Source organism: Dermacentor variabilis, chromosome 9, assembly GCF_050947875.1.
Source record: "Dermacentor variabilis isolate Ectoservices chromosome 9, ASM5094787v1, whole genome shotgun sequence".
NCBI classification, from domain to species: domain Eukaryota; kingdom Metazoa; phylum Arthropoda; class Arachnida; order Ixodida; family Ixodidae; genus Dermacentor; species Dermacentor variabilis.
The window spans coordinates 78994220-79006458 of NC_134576.1; the positions used below are offsets into that span (position 1 = coordinate 78994220).

The following is a 12239-nucleotide window of genomic DNA, read 5'->3' on the forward strand; positions in this document are numbered from 1 at the left end:
CATGATTTGACAGAAAAAGGAAAAAAAATATTTCTGATTCGACCCCTTTTCGGCATTCAGCCCTCGGCTATTGGTAAAAAGTTTTTGGGCTACACCCACTTCACCTGCCTGTCACGCGACGTCACAAAACCGCAAGAACTCACCGCGTCAAAGTGACGTGTACGCGATAAAGATTTATTAATGTGCCGAACAAAACTGAAATTTCTTCGGAATAGCTGCAGGCTGCCCCGTACCGAAAGGAATAAAAGATAGCTGCTACCGATCGCTCAGACGCTGGCTACTCGCACCTGCCGGAGTTCACGGGTGTATTTGCGTAGAATAAAACTTCTTGCGTGGCCGTGTAACGTTTTCGAGCCCTTTCGGCACGTTTACCCCCTCATTCTGCCAACTCTTCTTTGCTGAGGGTCCGTTTTAGCGTCATTCTTGAAGTTCCGTTGCATGCCGCCACGATTTTCGACCAGCCACCGCAAGCTAAGTAAGGGAAAGCCGACCAATCGTAGACGCAGGCACCACCCTCTTCATCCGGTTATCGAATTTCAGTGTTGTGGCTCGACCTCATCGAATCCCTCCCCACTTGAGCGTTCTCCTCGCCTCTTGTCAGCCAATTAGATACGACAAGCCGCTCAGTGTAGGCAATGTTATTCGTTCTTCAAGCACTTGCACGCGAGGCGGGTTGGAATGGAATGGAATTGGAATGGGAGACGTCGCTGCCTTTCAGATTTTTTGCAGTGCATGTAAATTTGTAAATCGCACATCCTGAGAAGCAAAGGTGGAGGCGGGACGCGCTTTTTTCCTATCCGGTTCATTAGTTCCACGGTACTCGGACACTTTCTCTTCAAGGTCAGAAAAAGTACTGCAAAGTCAGCAACAGATCTGTACCATCTGCAAAATAACTTGTACATAGGAGCCCCGGCAACATTTCTACAATTGCTAGCATGTACAGCTGGGCATGGCACTTCTGAAGGCGCCCGACGTTTCTGCGCAGGCGCGAGTTAGAGCGGGTGCGAGTGAGAAAATCTGGGGGTTTTTGCTCCTTGAATATCTGACTTTTCCTAGGCATTACGAAGTTTATTTGCTCGTCTTGTATGCGTTTGTCTCTTAAGTGGGATGACATTGTGGCGTGGGGTTTCTTTATGCTCGGACGCTGGCAGCCGGCGCGGTGAAACAGGTGAAGCAGTGAACAGGGACCGCTGTGTCCAAAGGCACGTCGGACAGGCTTTCTCGCGCCTGCGGCGCTGGTGCGGAGCCAGTCATGGTGCATTATAACTTTGTCGCGCTTTACGACGCTATCCCTTCAAGAGAACATCGCCGATTTTCTCAGGCGAGCAATAGTGGCCGTAGTAGAGGCCGGGCCTGCTCTCCTGAAATATCTTCGCTCTTGGCAGGCTTTTCGTATGCGACCTATCCGGATCATTTTTGAGTTGACCGCTCTGAGTAATGTAAACACAGCGTCTTAGCAACCGTGGTTGAACGCGATTGCATTATGTCATGCTGTGAGGATTATAGTCTTTGTGTCACGCCCACATAAGGTTAGGTTAGCTTAGATTAGGTGAGCATAAAAAACATTAGGGTGGAGCAGTGAATTCTCACAGCGGTTACACCTTGCGGATTATTGTCTTTGCGTCTCGGCCACGTTAGGTTAGCATTAGGCTAGGCTAGCGTTAGGTTAAGTTAGATTAGCGTTAGGTTAGCTTGGGTTTACGTTTACGTTATGTTAGGTCAGGTTAGCGTGAAATGGGCTAGGATGGCGCGGCGTATTCTCATAACGGTTGCGCCGTGCGGATTATTCCCTTCGCGTCTCGGCCACGTTTGGTTAGGTTAACGTTAGGTCAGTGTTGAAGGTGTTAGGGTGGCGTGACGTATTCTCACAGCGCTTGCAGGGGCATCAAGCGTCACCGGCTCCCTTTCAGCCACTAGCGTTCAACCGCGGTTGCTAAGGTGCTCTGCCTTCTAGATTTTCTATATAAGCGGCCCGGCCTCTACTAGGTCCCTACTGCTCCCCCGGAAACATCTGTGAAGTTATTTCGAAGGTATATCAGCGTAGGGCGCGAGAAAGATCAGATCCCACCCGACTGACTCAGCACGAGCGCCGCAGGTTAGACACAGTCCGTGCGACACAGCGGTCGCCAAATGAGGCGCCAGTACCCGCTGCTTCATTGTTTGACCGCGTCGGCAGCCAGCGTCTGTGCGTAAAGGAACTCGACCCCACTCCGCAATGTCGGCATGCCTAGATACAAACGCACACAGCACGCGAGAACAAACTTCTCCGTAGTGCCTACGCAGTCAGATATTCAAGAAGCTAACGCCCCCACATTTAATTATTCACATCCGCTCTTACTCGCGCATGCGCACAAGCTTCCGGCGCCTCCTGAAATGTCACGCCCCGTTGCACCTAGTAGCAATTGTATAACTGCAGACCGGAATGGTGAGCTTTCTTTACGGGGTGCATTTGCATCGGTATGCGCACTCGCTTTCCGCTTTATAAACAACGTGAGGGCATGAACGTGAGTTGCCTTGACGAACAGTCATTTCTGAAAAGCTGACACAAGAATAGTACATTTTCCAGCTAGTCGTGCATTGAAAACTGCAGTGTATTATCACTGCAAGGAGGAAGCGGAACCTCATAAAAAATGTAGCTCTCACTGTGACATCGTTTCAAAAATTTACCGCTGGAAGGTAGAACACCCGTCCCGAGGCATTTTCGGGGTTTCCGAAAACAGGTGATTCAGGACAGCTTTAAAATGCGCTGCAGTGGATATGGGAAACACAACATGCCAGCATCTGGACGGCCAATTGTCTTCATCGCTCTTCGCGACCATTGCCACTGTCCGAAGTAATGTCTCGTAGTCATCACTGGTGAGGTCCCGTGCAGAACGCAACCGCATCATTAGTCGGCGTCAAATGCGAGTTGAGTGTTATTGAGACACCAGTAGTTTAACTGGAGCAACACGTGCTCCAACGCAGTTCTGGAGTTCACCGAGGGAGCAATAAGGGCACGCAAGTTTGAAGACGCCATTGTAAAACGAAAGATGTAGCGACAATTTATGTTGCACTCACATTCATAATGTACGTTCTCTTCGATTTTTTTTCAACCATGACCGCTATTATTCTGAAAATGCTCGAGCATTTGGTTCGGTTACTTCACTACCAAAGTGTAGTCTGCCGAAGCGTAATTCATTTGGGAGACAAAGTAATTTATTCATAGTTAACTCAATTACCATATACACGGAATTAATTGGTGGTCTATTCCTCTCAATACGCTAGGAGAACCACGAATAGGCGCTACCAGTGGACTGCGAACGATGATCCGCATGATGTAGTGACTGCGCATCTAACAGTGAGGCTTAGTAAAGTTTCAATTCGCATCAGCTTATGGGAATAAGGAAGGTCACTCGGAGCTTCATGCTGAGCCACCCATCTATGCTACAGGTGGCCCTGATGGCGAAGCACACTTCGCGGGGTGGTCAAGTGGGACCACTTAAACTGTACAACAAAATTGCTAAAAATAGAGATAATATTGTTATTATACTCTTTCGATTGAACGAACTGAACTATTTGTGTCGCAGGTGTGCGCTTAGACATTTTTGGGGCCGTACATGTTTCGTGGCACGCCATATTCTAGCATTGTTTTAAGGACACGGATATATTTTTCTATCGATACAAGATAAGTAAATTCAACGTTGCGACTTTGACATATTCATTGAAAAAAAAACTGATTGCAAAAATGATTGCATTATCGAATCACTCTGATGCGATCATGGCGATCTTTGAGATAGCTAGAATGGTATAAGGAAGCACAACATGCTGAATATATCAGACTCCGGAATTAAGATATGTGAGTATCATAACTGATTCTTTTTATTTCGTTCCATTTTCTTTTTCTTTTTTGACGTTCGCACCGACCATAGCCGCTCCGACGGGGGTGGCCACCGGCGGTAAGTACCTTAGTCGAGTGTCTCGCCTGCGAATTTCTCTATGCGCGCTGTGCGCGCCGATGGATGCGCCGCTGGTGGCGGCTTGGAAAGGGCGCTCGGGAAAGGAGGGCTTCGCGCGTCGTAGTTTCCTGCGTCGTTGTTTGTGCTTGCGTTTTATTCACGTTTTGCGAGGAAAATAAGCAACACCCTTCGCATGTGCATTAGTGGTCAAACCTTTAAGGAATGTCAAAAAATTTTTGCACGGTGGTGGCCTCAAATACCGCCAAGAACTTGCCTCCGACACGGTTCTGATAATTCCCAGCAAAGCAAGGTCAGCGAAAGCAACGGTCGTCGCCGTTCGGAGGGAAACTTCTTGCTCTGATGGTTTCCTTTGTCGTGTCGGTGCTTTTTGCACAGGTAAGTGACGAAATTGATCACGGCCTGCCAGTTAGGTTCGTCTTCACTGCCGCATGTGGTTTAAAGGCAGTTCGCTAATGTTCTGAACGCCGCTTGCCGTTTCTGCCGTTTGCCGCTTCTTTACCGCTTTGCGCTAGCTAGGCAGCACGACTGCAGCAATGCATCCTGTTGTAGATTAATGCTGCTGAACCTTGCAAGAACTGAAATTGTTGTTTTTTGCGGCCCGGTAAATCCTCGCGCCAGCTAGCTGTCACGCACTTCCTTGCACCTATTTTAGGTGTGGCTTCGCGCATGTTAAACTATTGCTTGTTGCTTAATGAAGAACTGTTTTTGATTTTTTTAACTGCAAAGTTTTCCTCTTGCCTCGTTTGTAAATCACGCTGTGTCTTCGCAAATGCTTCCTTAACAGCTTCATTCTCTTCACCCGAGGTCACCAAAGCTACTGTGGTTTGTTAGGAATTGTGGGAAGAAAGTAGGTAGTTGAGGATGAGAATTGCTAATAGTTGCTGCATATGGTATTTCTGTTTCATTTTCGCTGAAAAGTTAGCGTCACACTTGAGAAATTTAGCACTTCGACGATGTCTGAGTAGACTTAATCACGCCAAGTGATTTGTTTGTCTCACAACTCAACAGAATTCTTTCTTGGGAAGTTTACGCCAGAGAGGACCAAACCCGCCATCCCGCCAGCGACAATTTGCATTCGCTGGCAATGCTCAGCCTCTAAACATAATATGCAATCCCTCTCTAGCAACATTCGAGAAAAAAGAAACCACTGAAAAGCTCGAGCGTCAGCTTTTCAGATTGCGAAAGCTGCAGTGGGAACGGCAGTTCATCGGCGTATGCCGCAGAATTGCATCGGCGGTGGAGTTAACTCGCGCTCTTATTAATCCGTGCGTTTGGCGACTTCTCTGACTAGTGTACGCATTTCCAACAATAAATTCGGAATTAGTCGTATTGAGGCGACTTTGACGGCACTTATTCGGTGATGTCACATGTTTTCATCGCCAGATTGATCGCTACGACGTTTGCGCAGACTTCGCACCGTGCAGATCTCAGTCCGCGCTTACGACGCGAGCCTATTTTTAAGGCACAGAAGCAGTATTCCGGCAAGGGTAGAATTAAAGTAAACAATCGTGACATCGCATTACTCAAGAAAACCTAGCGACTAGTTAACGTGAGCTCCACTTCGAGTAAATGGCGTTCCCTGAGTTTGTCTGCGGGACACTCCTGGCAGATGCGTGGACCGGTTTGCCCCGAACATCGGTAACATCGTGTTCGTGTGCGCTTCCATATAGCCTGCGTCTTCCCTGCAGCTGTCACCGCAGAAAAAGCGTTCTGGTACCCGAACAGAGGAGAAAGCGTAGCCGCGAACTTCAGCCATCCTTGCTGCAAACAGTTGTCTGTCATTGTTCCCGAGGGTACTGTTCGAAGCGCCCGCTAGGTGGCTATGGGCGACGCCTCTATAGGCAGTCCACTATGCGTATAAATAATAACTGGCAGATGCTTGAGCACAATGTGGCAAACTTTTGAACTCAGTACTTAAAAGACGCCAATTGCAGAAGTGCGTGCGCACAGTAAGTAGGGCACCAAGGCACTATGGCATGAAGTTTCGCCTCGGCAGCACTGATTTAGGATATGGTTTTCCGCAGTTCCACAGTTGGTAATGGCTGTACACGTTGATTTGTATTCCTCGATATTAGTGAAGCTTTTCTATCTTGTTCTGAATAATGAGTTCACAAAGAACACTTTGTCGTCCCTCTTTTCTAGGTATATTTGAGCTACGGCATATTTACCTAACCGCGCGCAGTTGGTTGTTATCGACAGTCTTGCGCTTGCTGTGTGCTGACTCTGTGCAAAATGCAACATTTATCTCGTTTTTATTTATCGCGTTTTATCTATCGTTTTATCTCGTTCGTCCATCACCAGACATAAATTTGAATCCGCGTGCAATATTTGGAACCCTTACACAAAAGCGAACATTGACGCACTCGAAGTGATACAGCGAAAAGCTATTAATATTAATAGCTTTTCGCAGAGGCTTTTTACATCGATAAGTCAGGTGATGAATGCGTAAGCGATTCTAGTATCAATTTGTATAAGAAAGAGAAAACGTTCTTGGCATGTGCGCTTAGGCAATGATTAAATAAGAATCTAGGTATATATATATATATATATTTATGTTCTTTCTGAATAAGATCAGTCGCGAGTTTGAGCCCGTCCATGTCCTTACTTGTCCGTGTCTTGTTTTAACGCAATTCCGTTCTTTAAATATTAATATTATATCAAATATCGGCAAACAGGCTCCCACACACCAATAATGGAAAAAGCTGGGTCCGAACGCTCCACACTAGGCGTAAAATTTACAGTAAGCTTTCTCGTCTTACTTAAAACCCCTGCTTAACCTAAGTCTTACAACTACTGGGTAACGCACCCCCCCCCCCCCCCGAGGCATGATTATGATTAGGGCTACTCTATAGGCGGTGAAGTCCATACAACTAACCCCATACGACTCATAAATTATATATGCGAGAACTGTCATCGATATCATTCATTTACCTGATTTTATTTTTTCATTCTCTTCGCACTCATCATAGTCACCAAGACGGCTGTCCGTACAGGTAAGCACCATGGCAGGAGTGTTCATACTGCATTTTTTCGTTACGCGTACATTAGGGTAGCTTTAGCTCGACCCCAACTCTAAACCGCCTATTCCAATCCATGTAAACGCAGAAATGCTTCCCTAAAATAGCCCCTTGGCCAATTGGCGTATTTTGTCAGCTTTTTACTCTTCCCGGATTCATGACCCTTACTATATTTTTACTTTCCATTGATGACATTGTTAACTCAGTTGAACAATGTGAAGCCCATACGTTTGCGGATCATTTTTATGTTCGCTGGAATCACTGCTCTTGGTTGACGAACTCAAGTGATCAAGGTGTAACGGTAACCGAAATGAATTATGTGGTTTGTTGTCCCAAAACCACGATCTGATTTCGAGCCACGCTAATTAGAGCGAGAAATCTATGTTCGAACTCGCATACGTGCAAGATTTGTGACTGAGTGGTTCGTAAACTTTTCGTAAACTAAGGCAAAAAATAAAGGATGCTCCAGCAAAGCTAAACTTTCAGCTTCTTTGTCCATCACCAGACATACAGGGGAGATACGCTGCATTATTTGGGATGCTTACAGGCAAACGAGCACTAACGCACTCGAGGTGATTAGATATTTTCATTTTCAATCGAACATTAATCCTTTTCATACAGTGAGGTATGTAGCTGTATAGTCGTTAAGCAATATAAAACATTTAACACCGCGTTCAGAATATGGGTAAACAGGCTCCCCCAGAGCACTAATCCGAACGCTTCAGACGAGGCGTAAAACGAAGAGTAAGGTTCCTCGTCTTACTTAAAACCCCCAGATTTACATAAGGAGCACGAAATGCTAAAGATGTTCGACTCGTAAATTAAGATATGCGATAAAAATAATCGATACCTCTTATTCTTCTTTTCTTTTTTCCTTGTTTTCGCACTCAGCCGTCGCTACCGTCGTGGCTGGCGCCCGTAAGTACACTGGCACGAGTGGTGCCCCCTTCAAATTTCTCTTTCTACGCCTATATTAGCAATGCTTCAGCACAACCCCAACTCCAACGCGGCGCTATTCAAACACACGTAAACGCAGAAATGCTTCTGTAAGATAGCCCCTTGGCTGATTTTAAGGAAATATGCGCACTTTGTAAGTTTTTTACTCTTCTCAGATCCAACAAAATATGCATCACTGCCAATATGATCAGCATTTGCCGTACAAATGAATGCTTTTATTACGTATGAAGATAGAAAAATAAGATAAAGAAATATAGGAATGGCGCCATTTGAGAGAACGGTAAATTCTAGTGCCAGTTTAGATCGACATGTTAGTGGAATAAACAAAACAAAAATGTTTGTCTCCCTTCGTGGCGACTATGTGTGGTTTCGCCAGCATACATGACGCACGACACTGTTAACGGGCCGCTTAAAATAATTGCTGGACTTGTAAGTCGTTAGCCTATTGCAACTAGCAACTCGTTTTCCGCTTTATGTACTACGTGAGGCCACAAACGTAACCTTCATTGACAAGCAGCGACCTTTCCGAAGAGCTGACGCACAAACATCCATTTTCCGGCTGGGCAGGCCTTGAAAACCGCAGTGCCGTTAATTGCACGAGGAGGAAAGTGGTTTGTGGTTTCGAGTGGATGGCTTCGAGTTTTCAAAAAAATTGCCAGAAATTGATAATGGAAATTGATACAATGGAACACGAAGTCAGCAAATTCCCAGCTCTCCGCGTAGAACAAATAACGCAGTTCTGTGCATTGCATCCGTCAAGACATCCAGAGGAGACTCATTTATTAGTGGTGTATTTGAAAGCCATGTATCTTACATCCAATTGCTCTGATTCAGATTTACCATGGATGCAATTGAAAGAATTGCAATCATATTTTTATTGCCGAGTTACAGAGTTGTAAACGTGAAAGTTGTTTTCTTGAAATTAGAAATTTTACACCAGCTTTATATTTAATAAAACTGCTTAAAACAGACACATTATTTTCCCTTCCTCCTTTTGAAAGAAGCCAGTTCTTGATGAGCCAGATTTTTTTAGATCGATATGTTAGTGCAATAAACAAAACAAAAATGTTTGCCTCCCTTCGTGGCAAATATGTTCAGTTTCGCCAGCATAGCTGAAGCGCGACACTGTTAACGGGCAGCGTAAAATAATTGTTCTACGCCGTAGCCTATACCACGGTGAGCCTTGTTTACCGGGCGCATTTAGATCGCAATTAGCAACTCCTTTTCCACTTTGTGTACTACGTGAGCCCACAAGCGTAACCTTCATTGACAAGCGACGAGCTTTCCCAAGAGCTGACCTACAAAACATCCGTTTTCCGGCTGGGCAGGCCTTCAAAACCGCAGTGCTCCTTATTGCGCGAGGAGGAAAGAAGGATCTCCTTGCTTTTGCTGGGAGGAAGCCACGCGTACGCTTCGCTCCACCGCAAGAATCTCAAGCCAGTGCTCTTCTTCATCATCATCCTGCTCCTCCTCATCATCATCAGCCTGTTTTATGTCCACTGCAGGACGAAGGCCTCTCCCTGCGACCTCCAATTACCCCTGTCCTGCGGAAACCAATTCCCACCTGCGCCCGCGAATTTACCAATTTCATCGCTCCACCGAGTTTTCTGCCGTGCACGACTGCATTTCCCTTCTCTTGGTGTCCACTCTCTAACCCTAATGGTCGAACGGTTATCAAACCCGCTCATTACATGACCTGCCCATTACATGTCCTCTTAATGTCAGAATATCGTGTATACCCGTTTGCTTTCTGATCCAAACTGCTCTCTTTCCGTCTAGTCTAGTAGACGTAGTAGTAGTCTAGTAGTAGTAGTAGTAGTAGTCTAGTAGTTCCGTCTAGTAGACGTTATCTCTAGCAATCTTCGTTCCATCTGTCTTTGCGCGCTCGTTGTTCTCGAGCTTCTTTGTTCAGTCTCCAAGTCCCTTCCCCACATGTCAGCACTGGTAAATTACACTCGTATTACACTTTCCTTTTCAATGATAATGGCTAGCCTCCAGTCAGGAGCTGACAATGTCTGCCGCATCCAATCTAATACATTTTTAGTCTGCTATGAATTTCCTTCTCATGATGAGCGTTCACTGTGACGAATTGACCTAGGTAAACGTACTCCTTTACAGAATCTAGAGACCGACTGGTGGTCTTGAACTCTAGTTCCCTTGCCCGGCTATTCATCATTATCTTAGTCTTTTCCATAATAATCTTCAGCCAGTGCTAGTGCTCTTACCGCGGCCATAAACGGCGCGCTTCCTCAGCAGGCTACTGGCCCCTCTTTGCTTATTCGCCACTCCAGAATCTAATAGTCGTGCTGGAAACACTGTCCAAATAAGCAAATACGGTAACGACACCCAGGTTTCTACGGCACCTACGGCTACGGTCGCCCCTTTGCCTATTCGCCATTCCAGAATCTAACAGTCGTGCTGGAAGCACTCTCCAAATAAGCAAATATGGCAACGACACCCCGGTTCACGGCGGCTCTTTCGCTTTGTGCTGCACTCAACGTTCTCGTTCGTGGCGTGGAATCCGAGGCGTCTCGTCGGAGGCATAAGGGCCCTTGCTGCCGATTGCTTTATTTTGATTGGTTTAAAAGATGTCAGCGACGAAACCGCCGAAATTGTTGCGCTGTGCATGCGAGCGATCGGCCTGCCCAGCGAGTGACAACAGATATATTAAAGGCAAATGAGATTTTCAAGCGGAGTTTGTTAGATGAGGCCATCGAGAGCAAACAATGCAATCCGTTCTTATTTAAATATGCTGATATATTGCACAGCACGTTGTCATATGTTATAAGTTATCATATTATCAAACCATTCTTATGTGATGATAGCGATGTCTGAGATAGCTAGAACGGTATAAAGAAGCCCAACATGATAAATATGTCCCGGCTGCAAAATTACGATATGCGAGAATAATCACTGATATTCTTTTTAATTCGTTTCGTTCTTTCTTATTTTTCTGACGTTGTCTTCGCACCGATCATAGCCGCGGCCACTGGACTACCAACGGGTAAGTACCTCAGTCGAGTGTCCTATTCATTCGAACGTGCTTGAGCACAATGTCGGAAACTTTTTTAACTCAGTATTTCAAAGACAAAGGGTTCTTTTCCCCTATGCAGCCCTGTTTTCTGATAGGGCTTTCAGCAGATCCGCAGTTGGTGACGCTTTTTCACTCTTTTGCCAGTATCCTAGATAAAGCAGGACAGATTGATTCCTGGATATTTCTTTTGGTTTTATATGTTTTTCAAATGGTAAGCTTATAGATTGTTCTCCCTCTTTCCTGGTTAGTTGAGTTACAGCATATTTAACTAACCGCGCTCAGTTTGTTGTTATCGACAGTTCTGCGTGTGCAGCTCAATACCCGTTTCTTCGGGCTCATGTCAAGAGACCGTTCTACGACCCTTACAATATTGTCACTTTCTATTGGTGACATTGCTAACTTAGTTGAACAAATTAAAGTTCAATTCAGGCTGTTTGCAGACTATGTCATTAAAATCACTCCGCCAATCAAAACTTACTTTTGGTACAGCCTTGCGTCTGTTGGCAGACTCTTGACAAATCATGTCGATGAATTAAAGTGATCAAGGTGTAACTACAACCAAGTTAAACTGCGAGGTTTTACTTGCTAGAACCACAGTCTGATTATGAGGTACGGAAATTATAAGAAACCTATGTTCGAACTCGCATATGTGTGACATTTGCGACTCAGCATTTCGTGAACTGCATTACTAAGCCATAAACTAAAGCATGCCCCACGATAATTCAACATTTAGCTGATTCATCCACCACAGGATATAAATCGCAATACGCGTACATTACTTGGGACTTTTGCACAAGAACGAACATTGGCGCCCTCGAGGTGATACAGTGCAAAGCTGTTCATCCGATCAAAATATCGGCAGACCTCGCCCCCCCCCCCCCAGGCTCTCCCACACCGCTAATAAAAGAGCACGTCATCCCGAAGCTTCAGACGCACTGTAAACTTTATATTAAGGTTCCTGCTCTTATTTAAAGTAAGCAGCTTTCCCATACCCGTGAAGTACATCTAAGCCCTATAACTTCGTAATAAACGAGTCATTATCACGGCTCCATAACACGGACGCCATCCAGCTAATACGACATGAAAAAGAAGCAGAAAATGTTAATTATGTTCGACTAAAATGAGATATATCGTTTTTTCGTTTCACTTTTTAAATCATTTTCTTTGCCCTCATATTAGCCGTTGCGGCCGGGGCTCAGAAGGGTAAGTACCCTGGCTCGAGCGTCCTACCTCCAAATTTTGAAAGCTTTTGCTCGGCACAAACTCCAACGCCGC

At 45.5% G+C, this 12239-nt stretch overlaps 1 protein-coding gene across 1 annotated transcript in view; it reads left to right on the forward strand.

The window, feature by feature from the left end:
• The window catches only part of LOC142557008 (uncharacterized), a 246240-nt gene that overhangs the window by 59035 nt on the left and 174966 nt on the right, over positions 1 to 12239 (forward strand). Inside the window, exons 3-6 of the mRNA XM_075668541.1 lie at positions 6926 to 6949; positions 7865 to 7891; positions 10911 to 10934; positions 12144 to 12167. Coding sequence (XP_075524656.1) covers positions 6926 to 6949; positions 7865 to 7891; positions 10911 to 10934; positions 12144 to 12167 — 99 coding nt within the window. The remainder of the gene's footprint in view (positions 1 to 6925; positions 6950 to 7864; positions 7892 to 10910; positions 10935 to 12143; positions 12168 to 12239) is intronic.